Consider the following 27,864-nt stretch of genomic DNA (forward strand, 5'->3'; position numbering starts at 1 on the left):
GTGTTGCCCTCCTGGCCCTGCTGAGGGTCTCACATGGCCCAGTAAATGCTATGCACGGCACCTGGCATGTTTCTGCAAGGTTTAGGATGAAATCAGGTGACCTGCAACGTGGGATCAACTGATCCCTTTGCAAGCGGATGTCTCATGTCCTGGCTCTCATCCTTGCCCCTCACCTCTACAAATTCTTTTAGCCTTCAGCATCAATAGTGGCAGTAATGACACACCCAGCACTTGCCACCTCCCTTTTCTTTAATAGCTGGCTAACTTCTTGCTGCTCCCAGGGCTGCACTCTCTCCGTGAGGTCAGATGGCTGGTTTTAGTGGCATATTTCTGCAGATGCTAGGAGAAACAAAACTCAGAGCTGTGCTCTGCTGTCAAAAAGTTCTGGATTTTGGGCTGATTTGCCAGAGAGCCAGCAATGAAGAAAGGCTAGACTGTTTATAGTTGGACTCAATGATCTTAAAGGTCTTTTCCAACATAAATGATTCTATGACTGCAAAAATGTCCCCCATCTAACCTGATATGCTGTTCCCAGAAATGGCAAAACACTCCACCCATTTCCCAAACCCACTCCAAAAAATCACTGCTACTCACTCTGGACTTGTACAGACATGTTGGATGAGATCTCCCACCTCTGGGCTTAAGCTGCAGATAAATATATCAAGCAGGAAAACCCAGCTGGTGATTACAGCTCCATTTGAAATAGGGTGGGGGGAAAATCAATGCATGGAAAATGGAGACAGATGGGATTGATGCAAGTAACCCATCCACCCCCACCAGCCTCCTCTCTGTTTTTAGGATAGGTTTCAGTGATCAGTCCCTAGCAGGGAGGTTTAAAGCAGGTCAGGCAAACCGTGCCCCAAAAAGCACCTCTCCCCTCTTTGAGGATAAGGGGAGAGCAGGATGGAAATCCTTGCTGGAAATCCCTATGGATAGGGGAGATAAGGTATGCAGAGAGGAGAGGGCTGACACCAAATGCTGCTGAGAAGGAAGGGGATATTGGGGCTGGTACAGGTTTGGGGTGCTGTTGCTGCATCCCCACAGCTTTGTGGGACAGAGCAGTCCCATCCCCTGGGCTGTGCCAGGACTCTGGCACAGAGCTCTGGTTCCTGAGTGCCCATGGGGTATGGGCATACTGAAGGACTCGGCTCCTGTCTGAGCTGCTGCAGCATGGCATGGGTTGATGCTGAGCAGATGTAGGTTTGAGACCAAGTGGGATCACAAAGTCTTTTGCTTAAAGACAAGAGACATCTGAGAGCATTGGCTCTTCCCATTAATGCCTTCTCCAGAGAAGGGTTAAAGTTGCATTTGGATTTCAGACCCACCAGGTCTGGCAGCATTTGGGTGGAGGGTTTTGGTTTGGGCTGTCTCAGAATTAAAAGCCTCCATGAGCAATGCAGTGCAATGCTCGAGATCCTTCCAGGTCCCTGCAACATCTAGCTGGGGATTTTCCCCCGTGGTTTTGGCTTTTTGCCTGTGTCTGGGTGTCCTGCGTATCATTACTGGTAGGAGGGAGCTGCTGCAAGCCCCCGCCCCCGGCCGGTCATTAGGAGCAGTTAACAGTGTTTTAAGGCAGGTGTTGAGCACTTCCAAATGCCTGGGGAGGGCTTTGGACACTGTGAAAGCAAGGAAGCATTGGAAACCCAAGTACTGAATTTCCCTTTCTAAACAACTGGCTGCAGCATATCGCTGCCCATCAAAGTCGAAGGCTCCTGAGTGCACAACTCAGCATGTTTTTACATTCCCAAGGGCAGGGATAGGGCTCTCTCCAAATGCTTCCCCATTGCTCTCTGCAGACAGAGACAAGCAATAGACCACTGTCAGGATTTTTAATTTTTTTATTTTAAAATTGAGGATTAATTCCTTAGCCTGGTTAATTTTCCTATTTAGAGGTTGGGGGTCTAATTCACATGGATATAACACCCTGCTAGTAATGTATAACCACAGAATTATGAGCTTTCTTGCCTGCTTTGACTAAAGAGGCCCCTGGTACCCTCCAACTTCCTTTTCAACTTTTTTTTTTAATTGGGCTAACAGTCAAAACCCTGGAGAAGAGCCATTGTGCCCAGACTCCTGCTAATAAACTGGGAAAAGCTGCAATTTTGTTTGCATTCCCCACCGTACGGCATGTAAAATAGACTTGGATTACACATAGTGTAACCAGAGCGATAGACTTAACCAACCATGGATGTTGCTATACTCCTTGTACAGCCCTATCCAACTGGACATTAAGTCTGGGGACATGGAGTATACCAATCAGTGTATTCTTTGATCTGTATTTTAGTCCCTAGGTAATCATTAATGTGAAAGAAACAATAGACAATGTGCTTCTGTCAGAAAAGGATGACAAAATGTAGTTTCGTGTAGTGGACTGAGAAAACTGGCCAGGATTGCCGAGACTGAGAGCCAAATGGGTAAAAGGTAATTCCGGCAGGGGGAGATCGCGACCACCGACTCACGGACCACCGACCCAAGTAATACCACCTACTCAAAAGAGTACAATAGAAGAAGACAACTGAGTTTGTGCAGTAATCTGTATGTGGAACGAGCAAGTTTGTACCAATCAGTAGAAAGGACAATAATGAATATGTATGAATAGGTAAATTTTTGATCTATAAATTGTATGGGAAAGGTGTGTAAGGTATGCACGTTAGGAGGAGCACTCCCCCATGCATCCGGCGCCGTGAATAAAGAATGCCTGCTCTTTAATACTAAATTGGTGTTAAAGAGTTGTTTCTGATTTTACTGCGTTTTTCAGTAACAGTTTTGGCGACCCAGATGGGACCCTGCTTTTGAATCTCCACGGATCCATGGGATTGTGAGACCTCCAGCTGGCACCGAGGGATTCTCGGGGAGAGCTTCCGATCCCCGGACCGGAGAATTCTGAGCAAGATCCCCTGGATTGAGGTAAACAAGGCATTCTTTTAAGAAGAAACTTAGGTAGAATAATACGTGGGGTTAGCTTCCCACATAGGATAGGATAGTGGGTTTGAGTCCCACCAAGGATAGGATAGTGGGTTTGAGTCCCACAGGCCTGCCCGTAAGGTGCGGCGAAAGCTACGCAGGGTTGGGGCCAAGAGGTACCTCGGTTGGTAAGTCTCTGCTAGGCGAAAGCCTGTGGAGCAGGGCCCAAGGGTAGGGGAGTCTTCAACAGGGGGTTGAAGTCTCCAGGGATATCTAACAGAGGGTTAGAGATCTCACTGGGGGATTTCCAGTGAGAGTGGAATCCCGGAGGGAGCTCTAACAGGGGTTGGAGTCCCTCTGACTAGTACTTGTGATAGTGCACAATCACAACTACTAGCCGATTGAGAGATGGGAACATTTCCGAGTAAGAAACCTGTCCCACAAAGAACACCTTTGGGATGTATTTTGAAGCATTGGAAAGACATCAGGGGTGGTGACCCACTAACTCAGAAACCATTAATTGAATATTGCAATCATTGGTGGCCAATATATCAGTTGGAAGGTGGAGTAAAATGGCCAGAAAATGAGACATTGCAATATAATACCATCTTGCAATTAATGTTGTTTTGTAAAAAGGGAAGGTAAATGGGAAGAAGTGGCATATGTTGATTTATTCTTTACACTGTGGAATCATCCAGAGCGGCAGAAATAGTGTGAGATATGTCCACAAGATTCTACGGCAATGTTTTTGAAAAGAGGAAAATGTGGTGAGAACTTGAAAAAGTATTGTTCTACTAGTGATACTGGATACTTTGCTTGCTGAAACTGACAAGAAAATGGCATGGAATACAGCCAGAAGGCAGGTGCAGGAGCACATGCTAATGGGAATTTACAGAGAACAATGAATAAGAATTTTTCATCTACAAATCCCGAGTGGGCCCCTAATCAGCCAGGACCCAGGGGAATGTTGACTAGATATCAGAGATAGATTTTATTTGGAGTAAGACATGCAATGCCAAAAGCAATAAATTGGTCAAAATTTATGAAGTAAGACAAATTAAATGAGTCCCCTTCAGCCTCTATAGAAAGACTGAAGGTGACTGTCAGAAAATATACTAATTTGGACCCAGAAAAACCAGAAAAAGCAATTCAATTGGCCTCTATATTCATGGGACAATCAGCCCCAAATATTGTAAAAAAACTTCAGAAACTAGAAGAACCTGAACCTAGAAATTTGAGTAAAATGCTTAAGTAGCTTGACATGAAAGACACCAGGGGAATCAACCCTAGCTGAACACCTGGTTACACTGAAGCTAGGAAATGAAGAAATAGAATTTTTGGTAGATACAGGAGCCACTTATTTGGTATTGAATACATGTAAAGAGGAATTTAGTAATAAATCAGTAGATGTTGTTAGCGCGACAGGGTAAAGAAAAATTAGTCTTTCTTAGAGCCATTAAAGTTTAAACTGGAGAAGCAATGAGCAACTCACCAATTTCTGTATATGCCTAAATGTCCACTGCCTCTGTTATGACAAGACCTATTAAGTAAATTAGATGCTCAAATAACTTTTAAAGACAGAGAGATTAAATTACTAATAACAGAATCAAAAGCCAGAAAGGCGAGAATGTTTATGTTACAGGATTCCTCCAGGGAAGAACAGATTCCCGAAGAAGTGGAAAATGTAGCCATTCCTTTGGTTTGAGTGAGCGGAGCTCCGGAGCGATCTAAATTGGCAGAGCCAGTAAAAGTAACGTTAAAACCTGGAGCCAAGCCGGTAAGACAAAAACAATACCCTATTAAGTGAGAGGCTTGAAAAGAATTAGAGAAGTTAATTATAAAATTTTTTAAAATATGAGCTTTTAGTAGAATGTGAATCAGAATATAATACTCCTATATTACCAGTAAAGGAATCTGGAGGCAAAAAAAATAATAATTAACTAGTTCAAGATTTATAGACTATAAATCAGATAGTCCAAGATATACATCCAGTAGTAGCTAATCCATACACCTTACTGACCTCTTTAAAAGAGGAGCATAAATGGTTTACTGTACTAGATTTAAAAGATGCCTTCTTTTGCATACCTCTGGACATAAAAAGCTAAAGCATATTTGCTTTTGAATGAAAAGCCCCACCACAGAACGAAAGACACAGCTAACATGGACTGTACTTCCACAAAGATTTAAAAATAGTCCTATGATATTTGAGACTCAGAGCTAGCAAAAAAAAAAATGGATTGGTGGATGGATAAATTTGCATGTGCATAGTCAAATCCTGACTGATGCTAAAGGAGAATCCCCAGTGACAGAAATACCCAGTATCAGGCCAGTATTTCTGTGACTCAATTTCATATACCAACCTGCAAAAATATATGAACTTTTCATTATGGGGTTCACCTGGAGGCGTGAAGGAATTGGGAGCATTTCTTTTAGTGAAAAAAGTCCAGGCTGCTTCAGATAATGTATAGAAACAATAAATATAACTGTAGAACTGAGGAAAAAAAAAAAAGAAAAAGCCATGGAAGTGAGAAAGCAGCAGCAAGGAGGACATGGTGAGTTTCCCTGTGGGTTTCTGCTGTGCTCGGAACCTGCATGAGTGACAGGTAGAAACAGCATGGTGGCAAGCAGCCGAACAGATTCAGTTATCCACGTGCCTGCATCATCGGTTTGAGACTGCAGCCTGCAATGCCATCTTCCAGCTAAGCTTCGTAAATATCTGTTAAGCGATCTTCCCCACAGGCTTTTTAGCTGAAGATCATCTTCACAGTGCAGGTAGGGAGATGGGGCCACAGCATCGACGAGCTGCGTAGCTGTGGGAAATACAGCAGACCTAGCTCCATGGTGGGTCCTTGGCATCATGGCGCGAAGCCGCAGCATCTGTCACAGTAGCAGAAGTGAGCCAGACCAGTTGGGGCAGCTACTGATCTGCTCTCATGTTCTGGCAGTGGCAGGAATTAATGAAGTGCCAGTTCCCCCACCCCTTGATCCTTGGCACTGACCTTGGCTTCAGGACGTGATAGAAGCAGCCAAGGGGGACTGGATGCAGCAGCTATCAGAGCATCATGCAAGGCAGGGAGGTGTTGCTGGTGCTCACCCAAAGGCACAAGGTGGATGGGGCACCCATGGCCACATGGTCCTATACCATCATGCCATGCCGTAGTTTCTTTTGGGCCAGGCTTGGCCCCAGGCATGTCAGAGGACCACATACCTCCTCTTTCCCACTCCACAGATAGCCTGGTTTGCCCAAGACCTGATTCACATCTCCACCAGATCCCATCTTTGCCTCCATGTGTTAGGGCAAACATTTAGACTTTTGCAGGGCACTTTTTAGACCTGTATTAACTGGGGTCAGACTTTAGCTGAGGTCAGAGGGATGTAAGGCAACAAGGGTTGTCCAAGCTGGGAGTTGGGTGGGTGGGCAGGCTGAGAAAGACAGCAGACCTTGTGTATGGTCAACAGAAGAGCATGAGGAACTAATATGGAGAGGGAGAGGAAAGGCAAAGAAAGAGGGAAAATACCCCCCTGCTCTGCTGAGTAATAAATCAGTTTAGATGCTTGCATTGAGACAGAAGTCTCTGATCTCAATGACATTTGGCCTCAACCAGTTAATCCGAGACTGCACGAAACTGGAGTAAGTTGTCTGCTTTGCTGATACAGAAGTGTTGCATTGCACATCTCAGAGCTGCTGATCTGATGTTGCTCTGAGCTGTCATCATCTTCCACAGCAGTAGCTTTTAAATGAAAGGAAGAAGCAACAGGACAAGGAAAGAATTTCTGGCAGATGGGCAACCTGACAGTGAGCCCAGAGAAATCAGTCCTCCACAGCTCCAGATATGAGCAGCTGGAGCTATTCATGCCACTGGGAGGAGCACGTCGATGAGCCTCACACAGTGGAGTGGACCCTCTCCTCCTGACCAGCAAGCTGGACACAGGGACATGTATTTCCAGGTTGGCCTCAGGTCAAAAGCCTCTCAGGGCTGGTGAGGACTACATTTCCTCTGCAGCAAGGACACTGGGCTCCCCCCTCCCTCTTCAGCTGGAGGAGACAAGTATTTGCAAAGGCCACTGAAGCCATTGAACCTGTTAGGTGCCTTTGGGGTAGGCCATAAAAAAACATCTAAGATCTGGCTGACCCCTCTTCCTGCAAAATCAGTGTATCCTAATGGAGAAGGAAAATCCTGCTGTAGGATGAGGACCAAAACTCTGGAGCCCATTGAGTGAGGATAGGGTCTCTGCCTTGCCAATCCCAGGGCAACATTGCCTTCCTGCAGCCACTATTGGGACAGGTGGTGGGGAATGTGGCTCTTGGAGGATGCAATTAGCGGCTCTGGAGCTTGATAGGCACAGTTTTCAACCTCATCGTCTTTGCTGAAAAAAATGTCCTCAAAGCTTAGCTAATGAAAATGTCAGCCCTGCCCTTGTTCTGGGGAGTAAAAAAAGCTGGAGTGGGGTATGTGGGGTATCTGGACTGGTTTTTAGTCATGGATTGCTCTCCACTGTGGCAGACATTACTGTCCAGGCAAAAAGCAGATTAAATCCATGAATCATATTTTCTTGAAGCATTTTATGGTCAGCGCTTGCCGGTTTCAATGCAAATGTGATCTAGGACAAAACTGCATCTTAAGAAAGAGAAGGAAGATGTGCTAGTGGAGTAATCATATAATAGACACTGCTAACATGAGATCCTCCATGACACTGAATAGGGGTGAGCGCCTGCGAGCCAGATTCCACTGTTGGTCACGGTGAGTTACTTGGAGCCAGGGTGCTCAGCTGGTGTAAGCAGGGTGACACTGGATTTGCCTTGTGTATGCAAGATCAATGTGTGGACTTGGAAATCAGTCTCCACCAAGGCCCCTTGCAGCTAGATATGATGAACAGAAGAGGGTAAACTTGAAAATAGATAACTCTGAGATTAAATGTTCTGTTGTGCACTGTTATTTGTTTGCCAGGGCTTTCTGGGGCTGATCCTCAGCAAAGAGGCATCTCTAATAGCCTCACTCAAGTCTCATCCTTCACCTCTGAGATGCCTCTCTGCCTAGTTTAAGAGCCAAAAGCTTTGCTGTGATGCCTGTAAATGCTCCGGGAATGTAGGAATTAGTGTGCTGGATTGGGCCAAGGGCCCATCCAAGCAAGGATCTTGAGGAAGGTGCAAGCCAGTCCCAGATGTTTTGCAAAAAGCCTCCACTACAGATATCTTTCACACCTCATTTCTTCCTCATTCCCATTGGTTTCATGGCTGGTCTCGTGTTGTGTTGTGTTGTGTTTCCCACAGCCTCTCTCTCCCTGCATGCAGCTCATGAGGACAGGCTATTGAAGGGTCGCAGCAAAGATGCACGGTGTTAATCCCAGCTCTCAGAGGTGGAAGGTGTCTCATTCACGTCCTACAGTCAGCAAGACAGTTTCTTAGAGCAGAGGTTATTTTTTTGCCTATGAAACATTTTTAGACAGGCAAAGAAATACCTTGAATACCTTGCTGGAAAGAAATACCTTGCTAGAAAGTCAGCAAGCTTTGAAAACTTCAGTGAGCTCATAATCCATGAAAACATATTTTAGAAAACAGACTTTTTTTTCCTTTTCTAAAATGTTGAGGCTTTTTCATAGAATTACAGAATGGTTTGGGTTGGAAAGGACCTTTAAAGGTCATCTAGTCCACCCCCCCTGCAATGAGCAGGGACATCTGCAAATAGATCAGGTTGCTCAGAGCCCAGTCCAACCTGGCTTTGAATGGTTCCAGGGATGGGGCGTCTACCAACTCTCTGGGCAACCTGTTCCAGTGTTTCACCACACTCACTGTAAAAAATTTCTTCCTTACATCTGGTCTGAATCTACCCTCTTTTAATTTAAAACCATTACGCCTTGTCCTATCACTACAGGCCCTATTAAAATTTTTGTTCCTTTTCTCTTTAAGACAGGCAAACCAAAACAAGCTGATGCAGTTTTCGTCAGTATACACTTCAGTTTGGAGCCAAAAAGTCACTTTGAACCCAAACCCATGTTTTGGTTCCAACGTTTTTTGGACAAGAAAAATTTTTAGTCAAAATCAGCATGTAATCAACATTAACTGACCTGTTTTCTCTTTCTTAATCCTTTTGGCAGAGGAGAGAGATAACTGTTTGCTCAAGTCTTGCCCTGGATGGGTGACCACTGGGCTGGGGTGCCCTGGCTGCTGCTGGCCCCTGTGATGGCCATGCTCTTCTCTTCCAGGTGCTCCTTTTCAAAGGTCTCAGCATCCCCATGCTACCTCCTGCTGGCACTTCCACCTGGGTCCCCAGCCTCAGCTCTCCACTGACTTCACCCTGCCTCATGCAGTGCAGCCCCAGCCAGGGCTGTCCACCCACATGGCCCGTGCACACCAGCACAGTGGCCCCCTGCACCAGCCCCTGGCACAGGTGCCAGCCCTGCCCTTCCAGGATGTGGCCGGACCCTCCTTCCTACCTCAGGCGCTTCACCAGCGATATCTCCTCCAGCAGCAGCTCCTCAAGGCACAGCACTGCCGGCTCATGTCCCATCCCAGGTAAGGGGGGCTTACTCTTCCTGAAAGATACTGAGAAGCTACATCAGCCTCACTTCAGCAAAGTGGCTTCTGCAAAGCCCTGGCAGTATGTGATAGTAATGTTGGGTTTTCTTCACAAGTTCATCTGTGTACGCCTAAAATGCATCCACCAGAAGGGAATCTGCAGGGCAGGTTGCACCTGCAGGTATACCTTTCCCATGGGATCCATACCATGCTCATCTAGTATGTCCCAAGGTCACCTATTATTGTCACTCATAGGAGAATCATGGTGGTAACACCTTGGTGTTGCATTGAACCTGTCCTGCATGGCAGAGAGAGCAATAGACTGCATGCACAAGCTACCTCTTCATAGCTGCTGTTTCAAAACCGTGTAAGAGATTGTATCCACCTGTCCCATCAGGTTTTGCACATGAAGAACTTGGTCCTCTGGGTCTAGCTAGGCTTCCCAGATCTATGAGAGAATGATGTCATTGACCTGCAGCACATTCAGTCATGGAGAGCAGCCTAAATTCAGACTGGGCTGATGACTGCAGAGAGAATTACTGTAACTCAGCAGAGGTGAAAATGGATGCCTGGCCTTATCCTGATTGTGTTTCTTGAGAGGGGTTTAGAAAGCATGTACGAGAGGAGTGCTTTTTTTGGAAACATATGGAAGCTATTTGTGGGTTGTACCCATGGAACAAGAATCAGAGGATGAGTCTTTGCAATAATGCTTCATTTGGGAAAAATGCTACAGGCGGAAAATACTTTCTTTCCATACCCTTTCTGTCTGAAAATTGTGTGTTCTTCTCATCCTTGTTTTGTTTTGCATAATCTGGATTTTAGGTGGATTTAATGATTAGTTAATAATTGGGTAGCAAATATGTGTGAGGCTGAGGCATGTATGATACAAGTGTTTATCTCTTAGTCATAAGCTGAATTCAAATAAAAGCATGGAGCACAGTTCCACGCAGAAGCTGCTTTGGTAAATGCTGTCAGTGTTACATTTGCAAATGGGTTGTGGTGTGTAAAAGGGCAGGAACCTCTTGCCTGGTCCCACAGCCTGTTTCTGAAAGCACAGCTGCATTGGAGGAGGGTGTCAGGAATCTTACAGGTGTGGGACATGAGGTCCCAGTAATGGGAATCTGGGTTGTGCCTTCAGAAGTGAAGCCTCTGAGCTGTGGCTGCATGAAAAAATCTTTTTCTAGCAGTTCCCTGCACCATTTACTTTAGTGGTTTCCCATAGATTTACTTTGCAATGGCCCTGCTAGTAAGCAGGGACTCAGCAGGGAGCAAGGGGTATGAGTCTGTCTGTAATGCAAATCCTGCTCGTGCATCTACCTTGTGTCTCTCTCCAAATGTGGACACTAATCAAGCAGCATGTGCTCTTCCCCCAAGTAGTTTAAATAAGCAATGATCACAAGAAGAGATTCAAATCCCTAGAAAAACCTTGCTATATTTTCTACCGCTTTCCTTTCCCTGCTTGCAAAGGCGGCAGAGCTGGGGGAGAAGGAGCTGGATCCCATCCTGGCCTGTCCATCATCCAGAGAAATGTTGGCAAAGGCCAGCAAGAGTAAATTCTGCTTTCAGTTACTCCCGAGTAATCCTATTATGAATGAGGTTCCCCAGGAGTTTATGCTCTGCATGGGGAGGCAAGACAACCTGCAGCTTCTTTATGATGATGGATAATGGCTGAACCAGGGACAAGTTTTATCTTGTCTGTTGTTTATGGGTATGACAGTGGAGAAAAAGAAAATAGTGCAAATGGCACAAAACTGCTAAGGAAGAAGTTGTTTGGTTTCCTCTTTTTCTTTCCATGTCACCACCAAATAGCATCTCTTGTAAACCTGGGTGTATGTGGATGCCACAGGGGGTGAGAGTGGAGGTCTGCATTATCGTTATGTCCATGGTGACCATGAGTAAATGACGTAGCTCTGGGTTCCTCTTCCCATCATCCCTGACACCTTCCTGGACTCTTTTCTCTTGGACACATATTCACGAGCCCAACAGCTTGAGTATTCCCCCAATTTATTGACAGGGGCTTGGAGCAGGAGCTGTACATACACAGTGCCCGTTGTGTGGCTAACTCGCTTGCTGCTCTCCTCCTCCCCACAGGTGGGATCAAGAACGCATGTCTGTTCAGCCTCACTATCTACATCCCAGCTTTGACTTCAGCCACCAACTGCAAACTCTGCAACCCATGGGGCCCCAGCCCAGGTATTTAGCCGAAGGCATGGACTGGTAAGTCTTCCACATTTCACTTGTGCATTGAATGAGGTGTTTAAAAAGTCCTGGGGAAGCTGCAAGGGTTGGTGAATGTCATCATGGATCAATGCTTTCATAAAAGCTAATGGTGCAGCTCAACAGATACAATGTGGGGAGCGTACAATGGGAAAACTCACCTCTGGGAGGGCCATGAGTGCATGCTAAAGCCTTTATGCATGTATATGATAACATTGAGGCATTGATATTGCCCATAATTCTCCATCCATGGATGCAGAGTGCAGCCAAGCATTAATCTTCCTCCAGGGTCTTTTTCCTGTAGACCAATGTCTCTGCCTGAACTAGATCTTCTGCTGTATACCAGGAACTCAAAAAACAGTGGCCACAACATTTTCTGTGGTCTAAATTGGGGAACATGGTGCTGCCCTGCCCCGCAGGGTGGTGTAAATGAATTAACAGTTGTTAATAGTTCTGCCACTGTAGTGCTTGATACCCTGAGCTGAGCAGGTAATTGATCATTTCATTTTCAGAGCTGGTTTTGAGCTCTTGCACAGTTAATAAGGTATGGGGCCCTACTTGGAAGAATAAGAAAATAAAAACATACTTCTGTACTTCTGAGTAGCTGCTTGTTAGCTGAGCAAAGTCTGTTCTGTGCACTGAATGGAAAAAATAGCATGTGAACATGTAATTAGAGATGATCATAATGTATATGCACAAGGGGTCTGAAATAAAATGTCACAGGAAATCTTAATTATGGCATTTCCTAACATCTGAGCACTTTGCTCTGCAAATGGAGAGCCCTTTTAACATTTGGGGGGGTGGGGGGTGTCCCCCTCCAGGGTAATAATATGCAACCTAAAATATGGCCAGATCCTTCTGCCATTTTCTTCTCAGGTGTTCCTATTACTGGCACCACTGTGAGCTGAATTTGTCCGGGATGACATTGTTCAGATCAGTTTGCAAAGTGGTTCACATACCATCTAGATAGATCCATTCTTTCTGCCTCTCTTTTGGTGCAGAGTGTTTAATTATAATCATTAAAAGGATCGCTTTATGTTCCCCTCCTCCTCCCTCCTTCCCCCGCCATGTTGCTCCATAGCCTTATAAAACCTAAGGAGTGGGGATGACAGAAATTATATACTGGGTATATATATTTGGGTGACTCACTTCCCCTTGGGGCACATGTACAGTTTTTCCCAGTGACAGATATAAAACCTTTCCTCTAATGTGTTACCACTGCATGAGCAGCAGTGGCGCTCACTTGGAGGCGGTAGGTGGTAAGCACTGTTGTGGGACATAGGGATGGAAAGAAGAGCTGAAGGTAACCAGTCATCTTGGACAGCCCAACCTCAATTAAAATCATCTGGTGAAGAAGAAATAAACCCCCATTTGGTTCCTTAAATCATCTTCTGCATCCGCATTTAGTGATAACCATCCAACCTGTTATCTGGGTCCTTATCTTTCACATTTTGGTTGTTGGCAGCCTGTGTACCTGTCATGGTTTTAGCTGGGATAAAGTTAATTTTCTTCACTCTAGCTGGTATAGTGCTGTGCTTTGAACTTACCGTGGAAAAAAATGTTGAGGTAACACACAGATGTTTTGGGCTGTTGCTGGGTAGCGCTTGTACTAGTCAAGGACATTTCTAGCTTCCCATGCTCTGCTGGGTGCACAAGAAGCCGGGAGGGGAGGGAGCACAGCTAAGAGAGCGGATTCAAACTGACCAAAGGGATATTCCATATCATGTAACGTCATGCCCAGTATGTTAACTGGGAGGAGCTGGCCGGGGGAGGGAGGAAGCAATCGCGGCTCAGGGACAGGCAGCGTCAGTTGGCGGGTGGTGAGCAGTTGTATCGTTCATGTTTCTGTGTTTTCCCCCCTTTTTTTCCTTTCCCTTCCTTTTCCATTTTATTATATTAACATTATTGTCATTATCATCATAATAATAATTATTATTTTATTGTAATCATTAAACTGTGCTTATCTCAACCCACAAGTTCTTTTGCTCTTCCAATTCTCTTCCCCATCCCACAGGGGTGGGGGGGGAGTGAGCGAGCGGCTGCGTGGTGTTCAGTTGCCAGCTGAGGCTGAACCACGACAGTACCATAGGCATCATAGCTCTCGAACCTCGCATCTCAGCATCAAGATGCTGTACAGTTGTCCATGCAGCACAGGCTAGAAGGTGATGGTTGGTTTTGGTTTTCTTCAGCTAATGTGCTCTGCTAATAAGCACACCTGCAAACCCCGAGAAAACACCGTTCCATGCAGTATTCTGCTTTGGGCCCTTCTGTAGACCCACATCATCACTTCAGGAGCCTCAATATCTGATTTTAAGGATCTAGATGCACCAATGTGTAAACAGTTCAGCAGTGCTGTTATTGCAATTACTTGTGCAAGTTAATAATGGCTGTTCATCTTTGAGAGGTCTCTTCAGTCCTTGATCTCAAAGCACTCTGTGGATTATTGCATCTATTTTGCAGACAGGGAATATGGGAAGGCAGAGAGAAAGTGGTCAAGGTCATGCATCAGGCCAGTGACAGGGCTCGGAATGGACTCAAAGCCTCCTGATTGCCAGTTGAGCCTTCCATCCACCTGGGAACAGTCTTTAATAATTGGATAAATCTCCAAAATTGTGACATGGGAACTGAAAATGCTCAGCCCTGTGGATTCTCACCCTGGTTGTGTTCCTGCCAGTCACTTCCTGTGTTTTATCCTCTGCCAGTTTTGTTTGTCTAGGACATGGCTAGTGTAGGGCCAGCAAAGATAGTACCTCTCTTGCTTCAGCTTGCTGCAGGGAGACTTACTGGGGAGTACTAAAGCACTGGAGTTGCTGCCTGGTACACAGGCTGTTCTGGGTAAAGGGTTTCTGCATTTACTGTCCCCTCACATCTGTTATCTGTTGTTGGGTTCACAGCTGCTGGAGGACACGTCTGCGTTGCTCCTAACAAGCCGTGGTGCTCGCAGCCACTGTCCTCTGTGGAAGGGAAGAGAAGGTCGAGGATGAAATAGGAAGCCACCCCTGTGCTCTAATTAGCTTAGCTTTGGCAAATGTGAAGATAATGGTTATTAGAGCACCGGCTTTTGTAATTATGATAAAGTGAATGACGTTGAAAGTACCTGTTTGCTGAGAGACTCTTTGGCTGGAGAGACAAGGGATCAGCTAATTGGATTATAGATTGAGATGCTGTGTTATGTCTCCTCCCATCCTCTCAATGCAGCGAGGGGATGGGGTTTGCAGTTTGTCTCTGCATGCTTGGATTGGGCAGAGCTGTGGCATTTGCTGGGATCTTGGTCATGTCAAGTCCTGGGATTGTGCTGAGTTGTTTTTCTGGAGGGACAAAGTGCCCAAACTCACCAAGCTGAGCCCCAGCCTGGGTGAAGATCCTGCTTTGTTTGCCTGGGCCAGGCTTTGTGCAGGTGAGTGGGACCATTGGGGATGTCCTGCTTCATTGGTGTTGGCCTGCTGGTCACATGACACCATTTCCTACAGCAGTCTCATCCAGAAATTTCTTAAAACCTTTATATTTTCTGCACAAACAACAGTTCTGGGGTTCTCTGAAGCTGGGTTTGGGTGAGGTGCTCTCTCCCCTGTCTCCCTAGGTCCTCCTGTGGCTTGGGCTGGGAGACCTCCAAGGAAAGCACAGGCACGTCAGAAAGCCCCTGGATGGTGCCTAGCTGGCTCCTAACAACTACCCAGAACAGCTCACTGGTGTATGCCCCAAGGCATTTAGCTGTATTCCTGCAAAATATTCAAGGCAAAATGTAATTGTTTGCAGTGATGGCAGCATGGGGAGGACCTGGTCTGGCCAGGTTGAGTTACTGAGCCTGGGGATCGATCGGAGCCACCAAAATGCTCTTGCTCTTAAATTAGCAGTCTGTTGTGCAGCTCTTCATAGAATCATTAAGGTTGGAAAAGACCTCTAGGATCATCAAGTCCAACTGTCAGTGCAACAATACCACGTCTCCTAAACCATGCCCTGAAGTGCCACATCTCCACAGCTTTTAAATACCTCCAGGGATGGTGACTCCACCACCTCTCTGGGCAGCCTGTTCCAATGCCTGGCCACTCTTTCAGTGAAGAAATTTTTCCTAATATCCAGTTTAAACCTCCCCTGACACAACTTGAGGCTGTTTCCTCTCATCCTATTGCTAGTGACTTGGGAGAAGAGACCAACACCCTCCTTACTACAACCTCCTTTCAGGTAGTTGTAGAGAGCAATAAGGTCTCCCCTCAGCTGCTCCTCATAAGACTTGTTCTCCAGACCCTTCATCAGCTTCATTGCCCTTCTTTGGATACACTCCAGCACCTCAATGTCCTTCTTGTACTGAGGGGCCCAAAACTGAACACAGTACTCGAGCTGCGGCCTCACCAGTGCCGAGTACAGAGGCACTATCACTTCCCTGGTCCTGCTGGCCACACTATTCCTGATACAAGCCAGGATACTGTTGGCCTTCTTGGCCACCTGGGCACACTGCTGGCCCATGTTCAGGAGGCCGTCAACCAGCACCCCCCAAGTCCTTCTCCACTGTGCAGCTTTCCATCCACTCTTCCCCAGTCCTGTAGCATTGCATGGGGTTGTTGTGACCCAAGTGCAAGACCTGGCGCTTGGCCTTGTTAAATCTCATAAAATTGATCTCGGCCCATTGATCCAGCCTGTCCAGATCCCTCTGCAAAGCCTTCCTACCCTCAAGCAGATCGACACTCTTGCCCAACTTGGTGTCATCTGCAGACTTACTCAGGGTGCATTCAATCCCCTGCTCCAGATCATTGATAAAGATATTAAACAAGACTGGCTCCAACACTGAGCCCTGGGGAACCCTGCTTGTGACTGGCCACCAACTGGATTTAACTCCATTCACCACAACTCTCTGGGCCCGGCCATCCAGCCAGTTTTTTACCTAGTGAAGAGTACACCTGTCTAAGCCATGAGCTGACAGCTTCTCTAGGACGATGCTGTAGGAGACAGTGTCAAAGGCTTTGCTAAAGCCCAGGTAGATAACATCCACAGTTTTTTCCTCATCCACTAGTCAGATATCCTGGTCATAGAAGGAGATCAGGTTGGCCAGGCAGGACCTGCCTTTCATGAACCCATGCTGGCTGGGCTTGATCTCCTCTTGACCCCAGCTAACACAAATGCTAACTGGTATAAAAACAACCCCTCGCTCCTTTGTGCTTGCCTTGTGGGCGATTGCCCAAATTGGAGGAAACTCCCTTCCAAGCAGTAGCATCATCCCTGCTTGAGGCACCCACAGCAGCCCAGAGCCCACCAGTGGATGTTGCCCTGCAAGCACAATCTGACTTGCTGTGGGCCATGCAATAAAACTGTGCAGTCAAAGCTGTATATTCATCCTCGTGCCCACAGGGACCTCAGTGTCGCTACGGGACTGACTCACGCCCAGTTCCAGGTCTGGCCAGTCCCTCGGCCCTATCAGCATTACTTAGCTACACCTTGGATGCATCATTTCCCCAGAAGCACATCCTCAACACAGATGGTAAGTGAAATGATTTTACTGAGAAATGTTTTATGCATTGTCTGCCAGAAGGCAGTCAAAATAAAGGCTGCTGTCTTTCTATCACCTGTCTTCTGTGAATTCCACTTATCTCTGGCCGTGGGAGGGAGTGTCTGAAAGGATAATGTTGCATCATTGCACTCCAGATTAGAGAAAGGAAAGAAAAGCTCAGCTGCTCTGGAAAGATTTGGTCCATCACAAGCAGCACCATGTTCACAAGCTGGTCTCCCAGGGCTCCCTGCATTGGCAGCAGATGACTCCCTTCCTCGGGCTCAGCCCCAAGGACCATCCCTCTTCACATCATTGCTCTCTATGCCTATAAAGGTTTTGCATGACCTGTTGCACAGGTGGAGATGGAGTTTGATGAGAAGATGGGCTGACTGGGATCGTTTTCTGGCCCTTCTCCTAGCAGGGTGCTGCATTTGAAGCTGAGCTGTGCTGAGCACTGCTAATCCTTAAAGCATCTTCAGAAATCCCATGAGAGTGTTTTTCCTCATGCCCATAGTCAGACCCTGACACCTGCATACTACAGCAAGGCTTAAAAAAAATCAAAGCTTGGATGAAAAGAAATACACCCATTTAAAAATAAATAAAATATCTTTTTAAGCTAATCCACGTTGAGAGTTTGGAACTGCAATGTTATATATGTAACAGGAATTATTATAATAGATAGTTTATTCAGAAGAAATGCATGTTATTAGTTATCATTTATAGGATATCTATTTAATAAAACCTCATTTTTTGGTTATTAAAAGACTTCCATTGGGGAAAGTGTCAGTCTGCTCTTTCCTTTTGAATTTTTAAAGCACTAAATTTAAATCAGGGTACACAAGGAATTTCTTTGTGCAAGTACAGGTGGCTTTATTTTTTTTCCCTCACTTTTCACAGGTTGTTCACGAAATCAAAAATTACCCTTATCCTCAGCATCAGTTACTTGCTCTTCAGGGACTGAACCCAAATAGGCACACGTCCGCTGTGCGGGAGAGCTATGAAGTACGTATCTTGAGGACTGGTATTATTATTTAATTTTTAAATGCTGGGAATCTATGTAAGCTCTGGCATAAACTTATAAGACTGTTCTGTGGCATGGCAGTTGCATTGAGTCTTGTAGCAATTTTAGTAATAACTGAGAGGTGAAGGGGTTGAGTGGGTTTGGTAAAAGATGGGTGCCTGTGTAGGGGAATAGACAGGGATCGGCGACCGGAAGATTACGGGATGTGATGGAAAGATAGACTCCTCCCCATAGGAGTGGCAGGAACAGGAACCACAAGAGCTATATAAGCGTGTGACGCAGCCAAATAGACGGACATTTTGTATCCATCATATTGGTGTCTGTGCATCACTGTCCCCAGGGTGGGTAGAGCCCTGTGTCCCGGAGGTATGCGGCCCAAGATAAGTTCTCCCGTAGAAGTGTACAGCTACAAGTGGTGACCCCGACGTGATTAGCGGGGAGGCTTGGCAAGTTCGCCAGGGGGAAAAGAGAGCTTGGGGCACGCAGGGGCGGGACGGGGAGCCGCAGGTCGGCGGGCGCGCCATGGAATCAGTCGTAAAGGTACTGAAGGGATTGGGGAAGGAATATGGTACTTCGATATCGAAGACGCCTACCTCAAAGGCCATCCGATGGATGATTACGCAGGGGCTCATACGAAGTCCCGCAGACATATTTAATAAAGATAAGTGGGTGAGGATTAAAGAGGAGTTAGCCGAAAGGGCTATGATGGGAAAAACCCAGTACATACAGCTCTGGGGAAAGATACACCGGTTACTATTGAAAGCTCGGGATGATCAGGAGACGTGGCGGCAGGCGCGGCTGTGCCTGCACGGTGCTACAGGCGACAGTAGCCCGGAAATAGACCCAGGCTGGGCAGTGGGGACGCAGACAGGGGCAAGCATCGCGGGGGATGGGGAAGAAGGGGAGAGTTCGGACGGAGTAGCCTGGCCAGCGACTCAGTCTGAGGCTCCCAAGGAGGTGGATCGGGAAGCGGCGGTGTTCCCTGTTGAGCCAGCAGGGCCTTTAGAGTCCCCCCCCCGCATACCCCTGGGACGATTTGGCACGGGCGCGGGAGCCCGCGCGCGGGGAGAGTGACGTGGCAGCGGACGCAGCGGGAGTGACGGAGCGGAAGGAGAAAGATGACCAGCGCCGGAAGCAGCGCCGGCAGCGGCACAGCCCTCTGCCCGACCCTCGAGACTGGCTCCCGGGGCAACCCTTGAGATGGGAGTCGGACGAGGAGGGGGATTGGGGTGCCTGGAGGGGAGGACAGGGGGAGTACAGAACAACTTCGAGTAGCAGCGAATCAGAAATTGGGGGAGAAACCGATGCCCATATGTGGGAAGAGAGAGCAGCTTGCCTGCGGCGCGCAAAAAAGAGGCACAAAACAGCAGAGACTCGGAGGACCAATCAGAAGGAGGGAGGAAAGGGACCGTCAAAAGGGGAGGTCCAGGGCGCTGCAGCTCCGGAGGGGTCTCCGGAGGACGTGCTGCGGCAGCTGCAGCAGGTTATGCGCGCACTAGGGGAAGTAACTCGGGGGCAGACAGGACTCTTAACGAAGGGGGCGCCCCAGCGACAGTCAGTTGAGTTACCTAACTGGCGGCTGATAGCTAGAGATTGTAGCCTCGATGGAGTAAGGATAGAGATGCCCGGGATCTTCCCTGTCCGATTAGCTCCAGGAGGAGGAGTGGAGTGGACGCCGATAGATGCCAAACTAGTGCGAACTTTATGGCGAGAAATTAAAGAAAAGGGGCTGAAAGATGAAGGGGTAGGATTGCTGCTGGACGCTGTGCATGCAGCGCCGTTGACCCCCTCTGATGCTAGGCAGTTGGCGAAAGCAATATTGGCTCCCACAATATACATACTTTGGAAGGAGGTGATGCACAGTGCCTGCCATGCCCTTGTACAGCAAGCGGTGGCAGTTTCGGGCCACCCGCTGAGGGGGACCACCCTTGACCGGCTCACTGGCAGAAGTCAAGGACTGGAAACCCCGCAGTTGCAAGCAGCAGAATTAAGGGGCAGGGAGCTGCAAGCGGTAACGGAGAGTTCCCGCAAAGCGTATAGTGAAGTGGGCAGGTATGAGAAAAAAGCAGAACCTTGGCAAAAGATACAGCAAGGTCTAGCAGAGCCATTTACAACGTTTTGTGATAGGTTGCAAAAGGCTATTATAGAATCAGAATTGCCACCAGCAGCCAAGGAGGCAGTCCTTATGGATTGCCTCCGAAATCAAGCAAATCCGCAAACACAAGATATCCTCCGCACCCTGGCGGTAGGGGCGCCATTGGGTGAAACCATCAGGCATGTCTTGCGCCAGGAAGCATTGAACCAGCATGGCGGTGCGGGAGCGCACGTCTGCCAGAACCCTGACTGTGGAAGCGAAGAAAGGGTGATGGTGCAAGCAGCCGGGGTGGGGCCGATATGTCACTTGTGTGGCCGGCTAGGGCACTTTAAAGCTGGGTGCCCGCTAGCGGAAAGGGGAGGACGTAATGGAGGAGGAGTCCGCCCAGTAGGGAGGTGCTGGGTGTGTGGGAAGCCAGGACACCTGGCAAGAGATTGTCCAACTACGAGGCCGGGAAACGGCCAAGGGAGGGCGAAGCGAGGGGGATTCGCGCCTCCTATGAGTCAAATGACCCCCATCACGGTGCCAACGCCAGGAGCTTGGCCCACCGTAGCGAGCCAAGGGGGAGTGAACCGTCATGCAGGGGGGGCAAGATTTGCAGGTTACAGCCCCCGCGTGGCCTTGGTCATAGGCTGTGACGAGAGACCCATGGCAGCAGTGATGATTACCCCACAAGAACCGAGTTACCCGGCACGGATATGCCTGGGAATGTTAGTGGATACCGGGGCAGATGTCACAGTGATGCCACTCGAACGGTGGCCACCAACTTGGCCCCTTGCCATGGGAAAACGTATAATAGGGGTAGGAGGAGAACAACAGACGAGAACAAGTACTTGCCCTGTGAAACTCGAAGTCATGGACAAGGACGCAGGGAAGCTCCTCACGGCCGTAGTGACCATACTAGTAGCAGATGGGGTAGCAAGCCCCTTGTTAGGGCGAGACGCCCTTGCCCAGATGGGGATCGGGTTGAAAAATTTAGCATAAGGGCCACTGCCTCAGAGGGGCTTCATCAGCACAAGTTGGTGTGGAAAACCGAACAGCCCGTCTGGGTGGAGCAGTGGCCCCTGACAACAGAGAAAACAGAGGCTGTAAGAGCTATAGTAAAACAAGAGCACGAAGCAGGGCATCTAGAGCCCTCGATGAGCCCGTGGAACACCCCTATATTTGCTATAAAAAAGAAAGATAAAAACCAATGGAGGATGCTGCATGACCTTAGAGCAGTGAATCAGCAAATGGAGGACATGGGGCCTCTCCAACCTGGCCTACCAGATCTGAGTGCTGTCCCGAGAGGATGGCAAGTCATTGTTTTAGATATCAAAGACTGCTTCTTCAGCATTCCGCTACATCCAGATGATAGAAAGAGATTTGCCTTTACTCTGCCTGCAGTGAACCGCACAGAACCAGGTAGTAGATGGCAGTGGACAGTACTTCCGCAGGGGATGAAAAATTCTCCAGCGATCTGCCAGAGGTATGTGGCTTCTGCATTGCGGCAAGTAAGGCAGCAGTATCAGGAGCAAATCTACATGATCCACTACATGGATGACGTCCTCATAGCTGCGCCCACCGAGGCGTTGTGTGAACAAGTCTTTTCAGACACCCAAAGGGGCCTTGCGGGACAGGGCCTCAAGGTAGCTGAGGCAAAGGTACAGCGAGGACCAGTGTGTGGATTTCTGGCTGCTAGAATACAAGGGGATTCCATACAAGCTCAGCCTATTAAACTTACACCTAAGGTAAAAAATTTAGACGATGTCCAGAAGCTGGTAGGAGCACTGCAGTGGTTGCGGACATTCGTGCGCGTCACCGGTGAGGAGATGCAACCTTTCTATGCGTTGCTGAAAGGGACCAACCCATGGGAGCCCAGGAGTTTAGACGCTGAGGCAGTCCAGCAGTTGCAGATGATAGAACGTGGAATGCAAAAGGAAGGAGTATGGCGGTGGGACCCCCAGGAGGAATTAATTGCAGGTTGGATTCTGACCGCCAGTGGAGGGTTAGGATTGCTATATCAAATACGGGCAGGGGAAGAAAAACCACTGCGATGGGTATATCAGAAGGTTCCCAAGGATGCATTCTCCACAAAAGTCAAGGTAGCTGCAGGAATGATTTGGCGGCTGCGACGGGAAAGCAAGGTAATTTTTGGGAAAGAGCCAGATAAGCTGACAGTGCCGTGGAATGGGGAGAAATGGCAGAAGGTGGTAGAGAGTGAAGAGGATATACAATTGGCAGTATACTCATACCCAGGCAAAATCGTCACAGGCACGGTACAGAGGTGGGCCGAGACAGCCAAAGTGGTGGATTTCAGTGTGGATAGTAGAGTTTTGGATACCCCTCACCCAGGACCAACATATTTCACAGACGCTTCCTCGAAGACGAACAGAGCGGCGGTAGTGTGGAAAGAAGAAAATAGTTGGATGCGACAGACGTATGAGGAGCAGGGTAAAAGTGTGCAGTGGCTGGAGGCGAAAGCGCTAGAGATGGCCCTGCGAAAGGATATAGATCGGCATATAAATGTGTGCACAGACTCCTTATATGTGTATAAATTAGTCATGTCCATGAAACGAGAGGGTGTACCACACACGGAAATTGCCTTGATGCTAGAGATTGCTTTATCACAGCGAGGAGCAACGGTGACAGTAATTCACATTCGCAGTCATCAGACGGGGCCTGGACCACTGATTGAGGGGAATCGCACGGCTGATGAGGCAGCCGCGGGAGTCTGGACCTTGGCGGAGGCAAAGAAACTACATGAACAACTGCACCTGGGTGCTAAAGCCTTGGCAAAGGAGTGTGGCATCTCAATAAGAGCAGCAAGAGAAGTAGTAGCCACCTGTCCTTACTGTCAGCACTCGCCATTGTGGGAGGCAGGAGTCAACCCTCGAGGACTGGAAGCAAATTCTATCTGGCAGACTGGCTTTACTGAATGTCCACAGTTGGCCCCCGGAAGGCACCTGGCAATTACAGTTGATACATATAGTGGAGTCATCATGGCCACTCAACATCGGAAGCAGACCGCAACGCACTTGACTACGCATTGGACCACGGTGATGGCGTGGCTTGGAAGGCCTACCGAGATAAAAACAGACAATGGACCATGCTTTCGGGCTCGAAGTACCCAAGAATGGTGTAAAGCTTGGAATATTGTATTAAAACACGGCATTGCTTACAATAGCACAGGGCAGGCAATAGTAGAACGCGCTCATCGCACCTTGAAAGCAAAAATAATACAGCTTGGGGAGGGGGAGGGGTATAAGGGAACTATACCCATAGCAGCTCAGCAAACTATTTTAATGCGTGCATTATATTCGCTTAATCATTTTATACGCGGGCAGGAGCAAGTTACAGCAGTGGAGAAGCACTTTGGCAAAGCTCAAGCAGGCGAGCGCTATCCGCAGGTACGAGTAAGGTTCCCAGGCAGTGAGCAATGGGAGAGAGGATGGAAACTGAGATGCCTGGGGAGGGGCTACGCCACGGTTGAGAATGAGGGGCGCATAGAATGGGTGCCTGCAAAGTGTGTGAAAGCAGAACTGCGCAAGGATGTACAATGAATAATCCCTTTCTGAGTTGTCTCTTGCAGGGTCTGCTGACATGGATCCTCACGCTAGCCGTACCATTGGGAAAAGAAATGAGCTCCTTGACAAGATCGCAAGCAGTATTGCAACGAGAGCGACACTGGGAAAGGGCGGCAAAAGAGAGATATAAACTGGAACTGGATAGTAATAATTGGGGGGATCTTGTTGTGTGTAGTAATCATGGTTACTTGTGGGCTACCATTGTTATGCTGTGTTATAAGACAAATCAAAGAGTGCCTGCGAGCATTACATGAATATAGACCTGACCGCAATATGTATCCGCTTACGCAAGTAGCTTTGTAGAATTTTAGTAGCATGGGGAGGGGGAGATGTAGGGGAATAGACAGGGATCGGCGACCAGAAGATTATGGGATGTGACGGAAAGATAGACTCCTCCCCATAGGAGTGGCAGGAACAGGAACCGCAAGAGCTATATAAGCGTGTGACGCAGCCAAATAGACGGACATTTTGTATCCATCATATTGGTGTCTGTGCATCACTGTCCCCAGGGTGGGTAGAGCCCTGTGTCCCGGAGGTATGCGGCCCAAGATAAGTTCTCCCGTAGAAGCGTACAGCTACATGCCTGGCTCTGGCTCAGGTTGACTCTGGCTCACTTCATGTCTGTGAACAAAGTGCTTCAGTTCTATGGGGTTTTGTTTCCCAACCTGTCAAATGGAGCTCAAATTCCACCCTAATTTCTGAAATATTGGATATCCAGCTCTTTGCCTTGAGCCCTTAATTACTAGCCCAAGATCCAGGGCTCAGATTCATCATTAAAGCATGGCTGATTTGGGTTCGATGGACACTTCCACCAAGGAAAGACAGGGAAGGAGGGAGCCTTGGTCCCCAGCAGGTGGGGTGGTGGGACCTCCTGCCCTGGGAGCAATGCTGATGGTGCTTTGCTGCTGTTCCTGCACCACAGGAGCTGCTGCAGCTGGAGGACAGGCTGGGAAGCATGAGCCAGGGCGCTGTCCAGAACACCATCGAGAGGTTCACCTTCCCCCACAAGTACAAGAAGGTGAGCACCCTGAAACTGTGGCATGGCTGCCAGACTCTCTCAGTTGGCCAAGGGCTATGGGCACAGAGCTGACGGAAGGAAGGACTTTGGTGGGTTGCAATCCCAGGGTTGGCAAACTGGCACTGTCAATATTCCCCGAAATGGGGGAGGAATGTAAAATCCAGAATTGGTGCTTTAATATCTTTTGGGGCTCCTGGGCTGAAGCGGTGGTGTAGTTCAGCTGGCTGTTTCTCACTTCTACGCTAGGAAGCTGCGGGCCAAATTTTCAAAAGGGTCTCAACCTTCTCCCACCCAGCGGGTGCAATTTCCCCCTGTCCATACCTGGTAAGAAAGTGTGCACACCAAGGGGACTTCATGCATGCAAACTCACCCCATTCTGCATGCAAGCAGCGCTGCCTGCACATCCTGCTGTGAGGGTGCTGGCTCCATGGCATGGGGGAGCTTGTCCTCCCCTTGTTTTGCAAGAGGTATCTCCTCTGTTGGAGCTGATCTCCTGCCCATAATGAAATGGGTGCCATGTTTTGGGGTCATGCTAAATAGAAAATGGGAAATGTGCTTGTTTGCATAGTAATTTCACATGTTGGTCATTCTTGGCTGGGCAGTAACAAGTAGTGTGACATTTCATTGCCCAAGTTGGAAGTGAGTCAACTCCTGCTGCACTTATCTCTGATCGCATCTCCAGTGGATCCAGAAAAATTGTATTAATAGGAATGGATGTTGGGGGAAAGAGAAAAGGAGAGAGCTGACAGGCTAAGCACTGCCCCATGGCTCAGTGTGGGGCTGGGCCAGTGGCCAAGCTGGCATGGGGCACAGTGGTTGCCCTTCCTGGCAGTAGTGGCCCCACATGCTTTGGGGTCTCTGGAAGAAGCCTCCAGCAAAGGAGGCTATGGGGCCATCCCCACTGCAAGGAGGAGGTGGCGGGGGGCTGCGTTAGGGCAGCAGAGAACAGGCTGCTCCCTGGGGCACTACCACCAACCCCACTGCCACCGGCACCAGGAGGAGATGTGCTGACCAGCAGCATGTTGGTGTCATCCTCCCCTCACTGGCTGTTTTGGCTGGTCTGGTTTCCCCAAGCTGGAGGATCTGGCTGATAGATGAAGCTCTTATTATTTGCCTTCCTGAAACTACCCAGGCTTGGGAGAGCATTAGAAAGTCAACTCCTAACCAAATTATGTCTTTAACCTTGCTGCAGAGAAGGCCACAGGAGGGCAAAGCTGAGCAAGAGGATGGAGAGGAGTCAGACACTGATGAGGAATGCACAATCTGTCTGTCCATGCTTGAAGGTGGAGAAGACGTCAGGTACGATCCTTCCATCTGCTCCTCTGCCTCTCAATGTCATCTGAGTTGTGTTTATTGGGATTAATGCTGATGTGCACTGGTGGGGTTGTCCCTGTTCTTGTCCTGACAAACTCATTTAGGTTGTTGTCTGGGAAACCAAATGCCATTTAGATGGATATTGGTATGGGCTGTAGGTAGGAAGAGCTCTGCAGCAACAGGAATGCCACATTTTTATAGTATCTCCTGGGTTTGCATCACTTCCTTCAGGACTGTGCAATGGCAAGCATCAGAGACGGATGGGTCCCAGGTCTCAGACAGCCATCTGGAGCTTGGGGACATCAACATCTGAGCTTGACAGATGGCCAAAGTCCGATAAAAGGGAGTGTGTGTGAGAAGTCCAGGGGAGTTTGGCTTGTGGCCAGGAAGGAGCTGCTTTATTGTAGAATAAGTGAGATTACTCCACCCACATTGTCACAAGGAGCCATCTTGAGCCAACAACAAAGCCCCATTTATCCCTCAGAGATATCCCCAGGCTCTTGGCTGGGTCAAATCTCTGCTTGTGACAGAGGATGAGGACATGGCTGACCATGGCTGAAGGAACTGCAGGTGGGCAGTGCAGCTGCACTACCTGGTCCTGCTTCTCACCCTTTACTTGCCTTAAACCATCAAGAAAAACTCTGATCCTCTTGCTGTGGGTCCTTGTCATTCATGGTCCCTCTGGCTCACGGGAGTGAGTGAAGAGATGGCAAAGGTGATGTAGGTGAAAAGCAACCATATTCCCTGGGGCACACCAGACACCCACACTGGAGCGGTGGAGGGGACCCACTTGACTGCTAATGAGTCACAATGATGAAGAACCAAGAGGCTTTGGAGTATAACCTAATACTCCTGAACGGTTGAAAAGCAGCAGCCAGCATAATTAATAACTGGAACAACTCAGTTCAGGAGGGTGTGGGGTTTTCTAAAAGTCTTTTAGCCAAGAAGGACACCATCTCTGACCTGCTGCCCTATGTGAACTGGTATGGCTGGGGGAGGGTGTAGGACCTAGGCAGCACTGGTGTCACTACATTGGTGCTTCCCCATGTTTGAAGCAGCCCCGGCTGCTGCTTTCTGGGTCTTCTTGGTCCCCTGGACCTCCTCCATCCTAATGGTGTGGTACTTCTCTCTCTGCAGGCATTTGCCCTGTATGCATCTCTTCCACCAAGTGTGCGTGGACCAGTGGCTGGCCACCAGCAAGAAGTGCCCAATCTGCAGGGTGGACATTGAAACACAGCTCGGCTTGGACAGCTGAAAGGACTGGCTGGACACACCATTTTCCTTACCAGGTCATATGGCCATAAACCCTTGCAGCAAAATTTTGCCTTCTGAGCCATTTGATTGAGAGGAAAAGTCTGCAGGCATGTTAGTGAGGAGGAGGAGGTGGCGGTACAATATCTAGTGGTAGGAGATATTGCACATACACAGGGTACAGGCCCAGTGAAAGGGAGCTGGCATTCCCAGAGCTCAGAGACATCATGCTGCAGAAGATTTAGTGTTGAACATGAAGGAACTAGTTGTGGTAGTCTGGCCTGTTGTCGTGGTTTAGCCGGCAGCTCAGCCCCACACAGTCGCTCGCTGACTCCCCCACCGGTAGATGGGGGAGAGAATCAGAAGGGTAACACTCGTGGGTTGGGATAAGAACAGTTTAATAATGAAAATTAAAAGAAACAACAATAGAAATGCAATGTAAAGGAGAACAACGAGAGGCGCAAAGCCCCGGGGGAGGG

General features: G+C 48.3%; 1 protein-coding gene across 1 annotated transcript in view; it reads left to right on the forward strand.

Moving 5' to 3' along the window:
- LOC135310871 (E3 ubiquitin-protein ligase ARK2C-like) overlaps window positions 1-27,615 on the forward strand; it is a 68,727-nt gene extending 41,112 nt beyond the window's left edge. The window contains exons 2-8 of the mRNA XM_064439946.1: window positions 9,109-9,418; window positions 11,513-11,638; window positions 16,982-17,111; window positions 18,018-18,122; window positions 24,725-24,820; window positions 26,013-26,119; window positions 27,272-27,615. Coding sequence (XP_064296016.1) covers window positions 9,109-9,418; window positions 11,513-11,638; window positions 16,982-17,111; window positions 18,018-18,122; window positions 24,725-24,820; window positions 26,013-26,119; window positions 27,272-27,389 — 992 coding nt within the window. The 3' untranslated portion in view covers window positions 27,390-27,615. The remainder of the gene's footprint in view (window positions 1-9,108; window positions 9,419-11,512; window positions 11,639-16,981; window positions 17,112-18,017; window positions 18,123-24,724; window positions 24,821-26,012; window positions 26,120-27,271) is intronic.
- The last annotated feature ends 249 nt before the right edge of the window (window positions 27,616-27,864 follow it).

The sequence above is a fragment of the Phalacrocorax carbo genome (genome assembly GCF_963921805.1).
Source record: "Phalacrocorax carbo chromosome W unlocalized genomic scaffold, bPhaCar2.1 SUPER_W_unloc_4, whole genome shotgun sequence".
Taxonomy (NCBI): Eukaryota; Metazoa; Chordata; class Aves; order Suliformes; family Phalacrocoracidae; genus Phalacrocorax; species Phalacrocorax carbo.